At 43.9% G+C, this 14,340-nt stretch overlaps 1 protein-coding gene across 1 annotated transcript in view; it reads right to left on the bottom strand.

Moving 5' to 3' along the window:
* Positions 1 to 8,856: 8,856 nt before the first annotated feature.
* The window catches only part of LOC126353287 (fibroin heavy chain-like), a 68,956-nt gene continuing 63,472 nt past the window's right edge, over positions 8,857 to 14,340 (bottom strand). Inside the window, exon 5 of the mRNA XM_050002755.1 lies at positions 8,857 to 12,837. Within this exon, the coding sequence (XP_049858712.1) occupies positions 10,598 to 12,837 (2,240 nt within the window). The 3' untranslated portion in view covers positions 8,857 to 10,597. The remainder of the gene's footprint in view (positions 12,838 to 14,340) is intronic.

Here is a 14,340-nt window from a genome sequence, read left to right as displayed (position 1 = left end):
AAAATTTTACCACATTGGACAAGTATCCGGTCCTCAGACCCCATCCTTAATGACACATGTGATTTATATGCTCTATAGACTACTAAAATACATAAAGATACTTCCAGATGCTGCTGAAGATGGGCACGATCACCGTTTCCTACATAACAAATTTAAGAAAAAAACTGTCCACCCACATTAATGTGACTACCTGTCACAAGCTTGATTAACCAACATTTTCAGCGCGACACGAGCAGGAAGAGAGTCAGCGAATTTCTGGAAGGTACCGACGGGAACAAGGAGCCACGCAGACTCCAGTGTTGTGGCCAGCAGCGCTAGGTTCCTCGTTTCAGGATACAGTACGCGAACTACCATACTGAGATGATCCCACAGATGCTCTGTTGGGTTTAAATGTACGGACTTTGGCGGCCAGGTGAGTTCGGTTAACTGATCATGATGCTCTTCGGACCACGCACCCATACTGCTACCTGTGTGGCACGTTGTACTGCCTTGCTGGTGGATGTCGTCGTGCCGAGGAAAAACAAGCTGCTTGTAGGGATGGACATGGTCCCCAAGGACAGATGATTCATTGTGCCTTCCAGAACGACGAGATACTCCAGGGAATGACATGAAAATATTCCGCAGGATGTAACGCTCCCCCTGGTTGCTGAGTGTTTTCTTTCAGTCGTTTCACGCCGCACACGCAAATGGCCATCTGTTTGATGCAGCACAAAACGTGATTCATCTGAAAAGGCCACCCGTCACCATTCAGTGGATATCTAGTTGTAGGACTGGAACATTCTAGCATTCGTTTCCGATGAACAATAGTCATCAAGGTTGCACGAACCTGGCGTCTGCTGTGGAGGCTCATACGCAGCATTGTTCGCTGAACGGTCGCTGAGGAGACAGTGTTGATAGCCCCATGGTTCTTTCATCTGTGCTGTCAGTTGCTCAAAAGTCGCTGTGCAGTGTTTCTCGCGTTCCCAGACAAGCTTTATGTATCCTCCTGCTAGTGCTGCCACGTGCCAGCTGTGAGTGGTTATTGTTCGTTATCGTCGAACATGGGCGGTGTTTACATTAATGTGAGCGGAGCGTGTAAATCCTACGGAGCTGATGTCAACTTTTAGCCACCACGAAGTGACTGCGGTTCGTGCAAGCTGCAGAGGACCCTTTGTATAAAATAAATAAATGAAATGCATACTACAGTGTTTCTTGATTTCCCACTCGGTAAAAATTCTTGAAACTTCGTTAATTAGACTTTTGCGGAATAGTTGCCGTTAAGCATCTGCCAGATAGGTTCTTAGCACTTCCGTGACGCTGTCCACCGCGTCAAAAACCTGTGTTCATCAGTGCTGTCTTTCTCTGGCTCTGAACACTAGGGGAATTAACTTTTGAGGTCATCAGTCCCCTGGAACTTAGAACTATTTAAACCTAACTATCCTATGGACATCACACATATCCATCCTCGAGGCAAGATTCGAACCTGCGACCATAGCGGTCGCACCGTTCCAGACTGTAGCACCTTGAACTGCTCGGTCATCTCGGCCGGCTGTCATTCTTTGTGTAATTCCATTATCCCCTGTTAGTATGCTGGTATGTGTCTCACGAACTTCAGCAGGACTCTAGGATGCGAGGCAGAAGTCTTTTGAAAGAAGTCTCTTTTGTAGAGTGATTACTATTTATCAATATCGTCTCAGTAAATAAATCACTGAAATTTACCACTTGTTTTACCTGCAACTGAGTCCATGTGATCATTACATTTCCTATCCACACATATGATGTTTTTATTTCGTTGTCAGCAGTTTGGAGTCAGACAAGGCTACAGCGAACAGATGAGATGGATTTGTACGCTAGATGACAACTGTCGATGATAAAAAATCGTTATAGTACAAGAATTAGTTGTAATCATGGATTAGTAAGTAAAACTTCTTCCTGCTTCTAACCACATAAACTGTTCTGTATTTCGGTGCTATGAAGGGTATTTTCGTCTTGAATGTGGAATGAATGAAACGAAGAATACGCGTCGTGGCGAAAAAGGGATTAAGAAAATTGGATTTGTGGTACATGTGGTTTGCAAAGAAAAGGTACCTATAATGCATATCGAACTGTTTGTCGTTTAACAATTTGAAGAGATTGGCATAATCCGAAACAATTATAAAATGTACAAGCCTTACCTACGGTTTCAGTCGTTAGAGTACAAGAAGTATTTGTATGTTAAATATTTTATGTTTTGTTCTGCGGAAGCTATCATTGCATGCTCATACGTGCTCGCTTTGATTACGCTTACAGGCGTAAAAAGGAAACACTTGACTTTCCAGAAAGCTGGCCGAGGTGGCCGTGCGGTTCTAGGCGCTACAGTCTGGAACCGCGTGACCGCTACGGTCGCAGGTTCGAATCCTGCCTTGGGCATGGATGTGTTTGATGTCCTTAGGTTAGTTAGGTTTAAGTAGTTCTAAGTTCTAGGGGACTGATGACCTTAGAAGTTAAGTCCCATAGTGCTCAGAGCCCTTTGAACCATTTTGAACTTTCTAGTAAAGAAACAAAGTTCCAATGACCAATTTACAAGAGAGCTTTGTTTGCGAATCCCATAGCAAAATAAAATGACTGACTGGAAGACGAACAAGGTCAGTAAAAGGCAGATGATCTGCGCTGAAGAGCCCTTACGAGTGGAATCTGCGACGAGACGGCGTCAGAACGCGCTTGCTACGCCCGGTGGTCGCAGCAACTGCGGCTGGGTTTTGCCAAGGCTGCCAAACAGGTTCTCTCTCCCACCAGCCATTCTCGGTCTATTAGCGCGTAATTGCAGCTCCGTGCGAAGACGGGGCACGTGTGCTTCCGGCCCTCGCCGGAGCTGGACTTAGGCAAAAACCGCACATTTCTTATTTACGTCGGCAATCTTGTGTGAACACACTGAGAAAATGAGCTTCTTCTCTAACAATTTCACGAAATTGTAGAAGTATTTCAAGGGCGCCACTCGGAGTTGTGGTAAGAGTAGAGTGCAAAATGTTGAGCTTAATAATTCAAACATAGTTGGTTGAGAGAAAATTTGAGTGATTGGGGAGCAATGATGAAAGCAGTTCCACATGTTTCAACTGTGAGTGTACTCCTATGGAGATACATGTGAATGACCTTCCACTTAGCATTCATCAACCTTATTATGTAATTTGTACAGACGAAAATAGTGGTTTAACAAATCTCTAAAATATTAATGATGTTTTTCAAAGAATTACAAAGCGGTTTTCTGCAAATGGATTCTCCCAAATATTGAGAAAAACACATTGTATTCACTTCTGTGCAACAAATAGAGTCATACCACCTATTGACGTAGCACATGACCAGGAGTCAGAAAACAAGGTAGAATACTCCAGATTTTTGGATGTACACATTTCTGAAAACTTGAACTGGAACCAGCATATTACTGAGCTGCTAAAACAAAATTAGCTACTCCTGTTCTTTGTATAAATATTGCTTTCTGAAACAAACGAATCGGTCTCTTAGCATTTTAGGATATTTCTACTCAGTAATTTACTATCAAATAAGTTTCTTGTGTAACTCATCATTTAGAAAGAAACATAGATTACAAAAAAAAAATTGAGCAATAAGAATAATATGTGACGTTCACCAGCAGTCATCTTGTGGGCACCACTTGGACTTGACTACTAACTGCACCTTCACAATTTATGTGTACATTCGTTAATGAAAACCATCACAAATAATCCATCAAAATTTGAGAAGAATAGTGATCTTCATAGCTACAACACTAAAAGAAAACAGTATTAAGGCTGTAAGTGTATGGCCGCGCGGAGTGGCCGCGTGGTTTGAGGCGCCATGTCGAAGATTCGTGTTCTCGTCGGGCATGGGTGTGTGTGTTGTTCTTCACGTAAGTTAGTTTAAGTTAGTTTAAGTAGTGTGTATGTCTAGGAACCGATGACCTCAGCAGTTTGGTCCCTTAGGACTTCACTCATTTTGTATGTGTAGGCTTCCGCGGCTATTGTCACAGTCAATAAGATTTTTCAGGGCGTTTGTCTACGCTGTGAGTGTGTAAAATTCTCCGACGTTTCGAGAACTATTGCAAAAGGCTTCCTCAGGGTATTTACGCTAGCTCTGGCAAAAAAACCTGAGAAATCGTATACAAAGTGCTATGTTCACGAGAGTTGTCCAAAGTGAGATCTTTTTTTCCAAAAAGATCCTCCTGGCCAATCGGATAACCTCGGCGTTGTGCGGACAGTGCCACAAACAGAGTTCCTCCCAGGAAATGATTTATATATCCACAACTGTAAGGTGGCCTACATTAATTAAAGGGCTTAACAAAAAAATATGTAATTGGGGGCAGATGTATGAGCTATCCACGAAAGTAATCCTATAATGATATACTTCCAGTTTTTTAATATGGCTTGCGTACGTATTAACCCAGCTTATTGCATCATAAGTTCATAATTCATATGCTCCCGTAGCCTACTGGCAGAACTACACCACAGTGCGTTCAGTTATTTCACTCTTGAGTCAGTCGTTTGCTGATCATCGTTCCTCATATGAAATTATTACAATTGCAATTCACCCTCACCACTGACAGTTTGTATCAGCATCAAGGAAATACTCCATGTACTACTGTAGCATCATGTCGTGTTTCTTACTGCACCAGTTCTTTGTAGACCATCTGCCACAATTCGGTAGGCATATACGCCGAAGAGCCAAACAAACTAATACACCTGCCTAATATCCTGTAGGACCCCTGCGAGCGCGCAGGAGTGCCGCAACACGACGTGGATTGGACACTACTAATGCCTGAAGTAGTGTTAGAGAGAACTGACACCATGAGTCCTTCAGTGCTGTCCATAAATCAGTATAAGGGGAAGGAGCACAGCACGTTCAAGGCATCCCAGATATGCTCAATAATGTTCATGTCTGGAGAGTTTAATGGCGAGCGGTAGTGTTTAAAATCAGAAGAGTGTTCCTGGAGTCACTCTGTAGCATTTCTGGACGTATGGGGTTTCGCATTGTACTGCTGGAATTGCCCAAGTCCGTAGGAATGTGCAATGAACATGAATGGAGGCAAGTGATCAGACAGGATGCTTACGTACGTGTCATCTGTCAGAGTCGTATCTAGATGTATCAGGCGTCCCACATCACTCCAACTGCACACCGCTCCATACAATTTGAAACGAGACTCGTCCGATCAGGCAACGTGTTTCGAATCATAAACAGTCCAATGTCGGTGTTGACGAGCCCAGGGGAGGCGTAATGCTTTGTGTCATGCAGTCATCAAGGATACACGAATGAGCCTTCTCTCCGAAAGCGCATATCGATGATGTTCCGTTGAATGGTTCGCATGCTGACACTTGTTAATCGCCCAGCATTGAAATCTGCAGCAATTTTCGGAAGGGTTGCACTTCTGTCACGTTGAGCGATTCTCTTCAGTTGTCGTTGGTCCCGTTCTTGCGGGATGTTTTTTCCGACCGCTGCAATGTCGGAGATTTGATGTTTTGCTGGTTTCCTGATACTCACGGTACACTTGTGATATGGTATTACGGCAAAATCTCCACTTCATCGCTACCTCGGAGATGCTGTGCCCCGTCGCTCATACACCGACTATAACACCATGTTCAAACTCACTTAAATCTTGTTAACAATCCATCATAGCAGCAGTAACCGACCTAACAACTGCGCCAGACACTTGCTGTCTTACATAGTCGTTGCCGACCGCAGGACTGCATTCTGCCTGTTTATGTATATCTGTATTTGAACATGCATGCCTATACCAGTTTCTTTGGCGCTTCAGTGTAGTTTCCGCTATTGGAAGGGTCTGCGAGATGGCACTTCGCCAGAATATAGGAATGTGAAAGGAGAGTATATGCCTGCCGAAACATCACGGTCTCACTGCGAATTGACGCTGAAAGGAGGCGGCATTGACCGCCTCATAATATTTCATTTTCACACCCTATACACTGCTTTGTAGGCCAACACCTCAACCCCTCATCACTCAACTCCTCCCATTTAGTCCCTTACAATTTATGCTCTTTTCACTTTGGTCATGAAATGTTTTTGCATTTTGGTGCTCCACTACTGTAATATGTTTACTGAAAGCAACCTTTATATACACTATCAGATTGTAACGTAGTACACCAGGAAATAATACTATGAAATCATTTATGCCAGAACCGATGATCATCTCGATACAATGGGTGCATAAAGAATAAATATTATGCAGATACCTGCTAAAATGTTCAGTCTTGTTTCCACTTGTTTACGAGTTTGCAAATGCTTGATGGCCAGGAATTTGACTTGTAGTTCATTACTTTACGTAAATTTACCTTCGTAGAAAATTCCAGAAAAATCGATACGTTATCAGTTCCTGAATCTGCTTTTCTAAACTGTTAACCTCATAAACGCTAGATGAATAACTTTCAGTGTAAAATATAGATTAAATACAAATGTTAGGAACAATTAATTCTGTAATTAAAATGGAATTAAGAATTACTCTGAGTGATTGTTTGCAGAACATGTGTTATTAATCTTCAAACTGAAAATGTGCTCTAACCGGCACTGTACAGTCCACGTTCAATTAGCAATGGAACAGACTTTCTTCTCGGTCAATTTCGGTTGAAAAAATGCGACTTCCGCTATGAGACATTGTGGATAAACCATCTTCAGCCACTACAGTTTCATAAAGTTGCGACAAGGGCGGCGCTATACGTGGGCTTCCAAATGGCATCTGTAATGTAGTTGCGCTCGAAGCAAAGAGCTTTCATTGAGTTTCTGTTGGTGGAAAACCAGAGCATCGCAGACATTCGTAGGCGCTTGCAGAATGTCTACAGAGACCTGGCAGTGAACAAAAGCACGTAAGTCGTTAGGCGAGACGTCTATCCTCATCGTAACAAGGTTGCACAAACCAGGACGATATCCTGCATGCTGGCCGCCCGCACGCAGCTGTGACTCCTACAGCTTTGGAACGTGCGGACATTCTCACTCGTCACCACAAAAGTGCAAACAATTGCTCCTTCTCCATGACAGTACGAGGTCTTACAAAAGTCTGCGCATCCAACAGGAGCTCACAAAACTTCAGTGGACCGTCCTTTCCCAACCACCCTACAGCCCGGTCTCGCACCCTCCGACTTCCATCTGTTTGGGTCAGTGAAGGATACACTCAGCGGGAAGCAGTACGTCGATCGTAGGGTGGTTACTGATGCAGCAAGACGTTGGCTCTGACGTCGATTAATAGAGTGATACCATGTGGTTACAGAGGCCCTCCAAGTAAGTTGGCATGATAACGTCGCATTGAACAGAAATTAAGTTGAAAAATAGGGTTTAGTAGTCAAGAGTCTGGGATAATATGATGTATTGGAATCCTGAATAAAACTAATCTCTTTTAAGAAAAAAAATGTTTTGCATTAGTGACCGAACGCCACTTATAAGTACGTCAAATATTTTTCTCTGTTTTGTAATGTGATATATTGTGCCCAACTGGTTATAAAATCTTAACTTTTAATTGTAAGTTCAATTATGTTGCCGTTCTAATGATGCCTTGCAAGGTTTCAATGACTGTGTTCATGTATACGTTTGGATGGGAACGCCTGCCAGTGGAATTCTTTGGATTTGTGTGTTTAGTTTGAGATAGTTCCAGATATCAGTATCATGGAAAGTTATGCTATGATTTTAGAGTGTCAAAATGGACAGTTTTCTTATGACCTGGTGCTAATCCAATTAATAAGAAGAAGTTAAAAAGTATAAAATTTTTGCGTTATTAAATATGAAGTTTGTATCCTGGAAATAATTAACACAACTCCCAAAGCTAAGTACAAATTTATAATCAAATTCATTCCGTGTTACCATCCGATGCAATTAACTCTCGGTGATGTTCATCGGCTTGATCCAGTTCGATCACCTGGAAATAACAAATTAAATTTTTTACAGATTTCAAATAACAAATAAGAAATTTCGACTAAACGGATGGTTGCGTTACAAGCTACTGTTTTAACTATTGTAATGTGCTGCTAGCTTCAGTCTATGCGGATCATCTACTGGAACTGCGCAAACAGTCATTTTAGCGTCTTGCACTCCGATGTATTAAATATAGTTGCCTTAAGATTGACTTAAATAGCAAACATCAGTATTTATGTCAAATGTCGCTAACACACTTGATAACTGGTCACGTCACATCTCCCGCTGAAAAAGCGGCTAGTAACCTTCTTGCAAGACATGACTGAGTTAGTCTCATTATGCTCTTGGCGCAGGTATTGTGAAAATTTCATAACTGCATTTGTGGAAACATATTCTACTTGTCTGTGGGCTACTGCGCTGTAGATTTCCAGGGAGCTCACTGACCACCTTTAGTGCCCAAAGGTCTATGGCCAGTTATCACAACTGTATTAGTTACATATAATATATTTACTTTTGTTTGACTATTTCAGTCAATATGAAGGTAACTATATCTAATACATCATAAACCAAAACGATGAAACAACTTTTTGTTCACTACCGGAAGATGGTCTACATAGACCGAAGTTAGAAGCATTTTCGTGGTTTCTAAGTGTTTGAGTCAGATTACAAATGCAAAAGATCACAATGCAATATCTTGTTTTGCTCTAGGAATTTCTTTTTGCACTTAATTAGAGAGGATTTTGCATTATGTAAGTGTTCAGGACAGCAAAATTTCATTGTTGGATCCAAACTACGGATCTCCTAGGTTAACTGAACACGTTCTCTTATTTAAATTGTCACATAATTTAACTTTGGTTGGTACAGAAACAGCCATTTGTTGTGCAGAGCTGAAAGCACAGACTTACACTTCATCGTAATCGAATCACCATTCCAGAGTATCATTACTGAGGTGTCGCTCTGTTGATTCATTTTTAAAAAAAAATTAAATAAATACGTACATAACTTATTATGGTTTATTTTTCTCATAAATAATTGACCGTACATTAGAGACTAACATTAATGTTGATAAAGTCTTAAAACACCACACGATGCTGTCTTTATGTTAAAACGTGAGGAACATTTGAAGGTTTTTTTCTAATCGACTCTTTTAGAAACCTAAAATAATAATACTGTCATATGAATATCGAGTTACGTTGATGTTCTGAAAATCATAGCTTTCTCATGTCAATATAAGTGAACACCTTTCCATGTCTTAATCTTTCCTAGTAAAAAATTAATCAATTTCACTGTTTCAGTGGAGCACGTGTCGTGCAAGGAAAACAGTAACTCAACTGGAAAGAAAGAAATGAACAAGAAAGAAAGGAAAATAATTCATTTTATATCTTTATGTTAAATAAATATTGTCGGAAATCTAATGTAAAATTTTTATTACTCGGCGATACTTTTTCTTCGTAGACAAAGAGCTTAAAACACGACGACATAATCAAACAACGAGGACGCCAAATGGCGCCGCATGTGCAAACTGTTACTCCGCCCGACTGACGCGTAACAAGTCGGTTCTAGATTGCTACGTAACTGCCTATCAGCCTTGGAGGACATTTAACATGGAGGTGTTGTTGGAAGAGCGAAGTGGAACTGGACGTGCATTGCCTTCATTGTCTGGGACTAGACGTTTGGAGCGCGGTTCTGAAGCATCAGTCCAAAAGAACTGATGCTGCGGGAACGGGCACCTGGCGAAAATAAACAACTGAGAAGCGGCAGGTGAAGGCAGACTGGAATAATTGCCCAGTGCTCTCGCGGCAGCCTTTACGTTACGGGCTTACGCAACCCGTGCTCTTGACGCAGTTGGTGGTGACCTTCAGGAGTAATTGGCGAAAATCTGTGACGGAGCACTGACGCAAATCAGGAGTAGGGATTAAAACAAGCAGTTCTGCGCGTTCTGTACAAAGAAGAACTTTAATTTAAAAAATTATGCCAGTGTGCATTATACTCGAACATCTGTAGCAATACTGCGACACGTGCAGTATCCCCGCACATTTAATTTCTGAATTAAATTATTTTTTTTCATTTATGGCACTAGAAAGTTACATTGTAACGAAATAAGCACCTCATCATACACAATGATACTGAACGATGAACAAATACTGACGTCCGTCTACGTAATAACAATAATCAAATCAGTCAGAAGACTGGTGACTTTTTCTCTTCTTTAAAAACACATGGTCTGTGTAAGATGAATCATGATATGAGTGAAACCACAGAAGGAAGCTCTGACAGTACTATTACTTGTACAACATATAATTAATGATTCACTGCAGAACACTGATAATGTATTTAATGGAAGAGAGACCTGAAAAATACTGTTTTACTATAATTTTCTATCACAGGAAAAGCAATGATTTCATAAATTTACCGAGTCGGTATGGGTTCTTATAATGGAAGGCAATAACAGGTATGTGTAAATCACTTTTAATGCAGCCTCCTTTTTGAACAGCAATAATTATTTACGACACTGTGCCTTTAGCCCGAGTTGATAGTACGCTTTATGAAGGTTGTTGCATTTTATGATTTGTCAGAAATATTTTCGCACAACAGTCAATCACTAACGAACAGGCATCAGCAAGTAAGATCGGAAGAATTCCCATCTTCGTCATCGATTGACTGATTATTGGGAACGAAAATTAGTTGAACACTAACAAGTGATCTTTTTATCAAATTCAGGCACTTAAAAAATTGTTCTTCACTTGGCAAAAACGAAAGAGTCGCTACCAGCCGAAGAGCTGGCTTCGCTCTTAGAGCTGGAATAGGAGCCTCCAGCACCGCCTCCAGCTGAACTAGACGATGACGACTTGCTGGAGCTTCTGCTACCTCCGTGGCCCCCACCAAGGGAACTGGATCCAGACGACGACTGGCTCTGACTTGAAGAGCCGCTGCCTCCAAAACCGTCACTTCCTGACGTGGAACTAGACGACGACTGACTGTGGGACCCACTGGATGAACCTCCACCTCCAAAGACTTCTTGCACAGCTAGATCGAGGGGCATAAGTGCGCCTCCACCGCCAGCACCACCGCCAGAAGTTGATCCTACACCGCCATACCCTCCTCCACCTGCTGGAAGGCCACCTCCACCGCTGAAACCACCGCTGCCACTCTGGCTGGCAGCATTACTCGATGCCTTACTACCAGAGGAAGAGCCACCTCCAACAGCTCCGTAGCCTCCACCTTGGTTGTAACCATTATAGCCTCCTCCACCTCCGACTAGTCCACCAGATCCAGCAGTGCCTAGGCCTCCACCTTCAAACTCACCTCCACTGCTGAAACCACCAGTGCCAGCTTGACTACCAGCATTGCTTGATGCTTTGCTTCCAGAGGAAGAACCGCTGACACCACCTCCAGCTCCTACATTTCCTCCACCATAATTCAAACCGCCTCCTTGGACTCCATACCCTCCACCACTTGAACCACTGCCTCCATGTCCAGCACTTCCACCATATCCGCTACCACTGAGGCCTCCTCCACTGTTAAATCCACCACCTAACTGAGTACCAACAGAACTGCTTCCAGCTTGGGATGAGCTCTGGCTACCTGATGTTGCCCCACTGCCAACAGAACTGAGACCTCCACCAATACCACCACCACCACCACCACCACTACCAACAAATCCTGCACCACTGTTGTAATTTCCTCCTGCTCCACCTTGTCCATATCCTCCTCCATACTGTGCTCCCTGCCCATAGGATCCACTTCCACCTTGAGAAACACCTTGGCCACTCAGTCCCAGTCCACCACTTGGTGCATAGCCACCCACAGTTCCACTTTGCCCTGTTGAACCACTAGCAGCTTGGGCTGAACTCTGGCTCTGACTTGTAGAACTGCCTCCACTTCCACCATATCCACCAACGCCATAGTTACCTTGAGAGTATGCTGGGACACCTCCTTGAACCCCTACAGGGCCTCCACATCCCCTTTGACATCCACCACCACCACCTCCTCCTTGGCTATATCCACCAGCAGCATTTGCTTGTGATTGGGAATTGCTGGATGATCCACCACCTCCAAATGCACTACCACCTCCGTCAGTGACTTCCACAGGCACAAGTACTATATGAGTGGTACCTCCACCCGCACCCTCTCTTCGGCCACCTCGACCACCGTAGACGCCACCTTCAATGAAATTTGCTTCAGGTCTGTAGAACCCTCCTTCATGCTTCTTGTGGAAACCATGAGCATGTCCATATGGTGGCCCATGCGGTCTAGGTGGAGGACCTTCAAATGGTGGAGGGCCTTCAAAAAGTGGAGGTCCTGGAGGGCCCGCAAATGGTGGGGGTGGTGGAGGTCCTCTGGGTCCTGGAGGTGGTAGAGGAGGTCCTTGAAATTCCCCTACTGATGCAATATAAGGAGATCTGCGCAAGCCATGATTACCGTATGAATTAGCAGAGCTCTGTGCGTTACTCGACGCTCCAGAAGACGCCCCGCCAGCATTTGGAGGAGGGGCGGCGTATCCACCACCATACGAGTTAGCAGAGCTCTGAGCATTGCTCGATGCACCAGAAGACGCGCCTCCACCACCACTGCCAGCTGAGCTCTGGGCGTTGCTCGAGGCACCCGACGATGAACCTCCGTAGTTGGGAACGGGCACACCGTAGCCGTTCCCGTAAGAGTTGGCCTGCGCATCACTTGCTGCTCCGGAAGAAGCGCCTCCATATCCGCCGCCACCACTTCCTGCGGAAGCACTGGAGCTTGCTGAAGCAGCGGAGCTGCCGCCGCCGCCACCACCGAATGGGAAGCCAGCACCAGAGTTGGCATTAGATACCGATCCGGAGAATCCCGCTGATATTCCGAAGGGTAGAGTGACGCCGGTGCTGTAGCTATTGCTCGAGGCGCTGGAGCCACTGCCGCCGAGCGGCGCGACGAACGGTTTGAGGATGCCGCCAGTGGCAGCGTTGATGATGCCACCCAGCAGGCCTCGCGCTGGCCGAACTGCAGCACAAAAATAATTGCTATACTAACAGCGAGAAAAGTCGTCATAGTTTACACGTCTGAACTTAAATCACTTTCTTAAATAGAATAACTTTGATGCTTACAAGGGAACCTCGCCATCGCACCACCCTCAGATTTAGTTATAAGTTGGCACAGTGGATAGGCCTTTAAAAGCTGAACACAGATCAATCGAGGAAACAGGAAGAAGTTGTGTTGAACTATGAAAAAAATAAGCAAAACATACGAACTGGGTAGTCCATGCGCAAGATAGGCAAAATCAACGATAGTGTGAGCTCAGAAGCGCCGTGGTCCCGTGGTTAGCGTGAGCAGCTGAGGAATGAGAGATGCTAGGTTCAAGGCTTCACTCGAGTGAAAAGTTTAATTTTTTCTACAGTCTACAAGACAGAAGGATCAGGCATTGTACAATCATAGTGTGGGAGTAGACGTGATTACCATTCCTCCAGGTTGTACATATCTTGTGCAACCGTTAGATGTGTTAGTTTTTCGCCAAGTGAAATACTTTGTGAAAAGATTCTATGATTTTGCGTAGCTGCACAGGTACACAGAGCAGTATTCTTCACGCGATCACGTGTCAATTGTCAGAGTTCAGGCACTCACACATAATCAACTTCGCTCTCCAAAATTCCAGGACATGTTCAGATTTGCTTGGACATATGAAGGATTTGACGGTCTGCCGGCCGGAGTGTCCGAGCGGTTCTAGGCGCTTCAGTCTGGAACCGCGCGACCGCTACGGTCGCAGGTTCGAATCCTGCCTCGGGCATGGATGTGTGTGATGTCCTTAGGTTAGTTAGGTTTAAGTAGTTCGAAGTTCTAGGGGTCTGATGACCTCAGAAGTTAAGTCCCATAGTGCTAAGAGCCATTTGACAGTCTACATACGGAAAAATTTGAAAACGTTAAAAACATATGTTTTGACAAAGCACAGGGAAAAATGTGCGACTGTGAAACTGTTGCAATTATTTGTTGCAGTTTATATATTTTTTCATCACTTTTTTGGGAGTGATTATCACATCCACAAGAAAACCTATATCGGGCAAGGTAGAAGAATCTTTTCACCCATTCGCCAAGTGTACAAGATAGGTGGGTCGACAACATATTCCTGTCATGTGACGCACATGCCGTCACCAGTATCGTATAGAAAATATCAGATGTGTTTTCCTGTGGAGGAATCGGTTGACCTATGACCTTGCGATCAAATGATTTCGGTTCCCATTGGCGAGGCACATCCTTTCGTCTACTAATCGCACGGTTTTGCGGTACGGTCGCAAAACACAGACACTAAACTTGTTACAGTGAACAGAGAGGTCAATGAACGAACGGACAGATCATAACTTTGCGAAAATAAAGGAAGTAAACTCTTCACTCGAAGGAAGACTTGAACCAAGGACCTCTGGTTCCACAGTTGCTTACGCTAACCACGGGACCACAGCGCTCCTGAGCTCAACCACGCCATGATGTTGCCTATCTTGCTCATGGACTACTCAG

This window comes from Schistocerca gregaria, chromosome 1, assembly GCF_023897955.1.
Source record: "Schistocerca gregaria isolate iqSchGreg1 chromosome 1, iqSchGreg1.2, whole genome shotgun sequence".
In the NCBI taxonomy this organism is placed as follows: Eukaryota; Metazoa; Arthropoda; class Insecta; order Orthoptera; family Acrididae; genus Schistocerca; species Schistocerca gregaria.
This window is presented reverse-complemented; position numbering and strand designations above follow the sequence as displayed.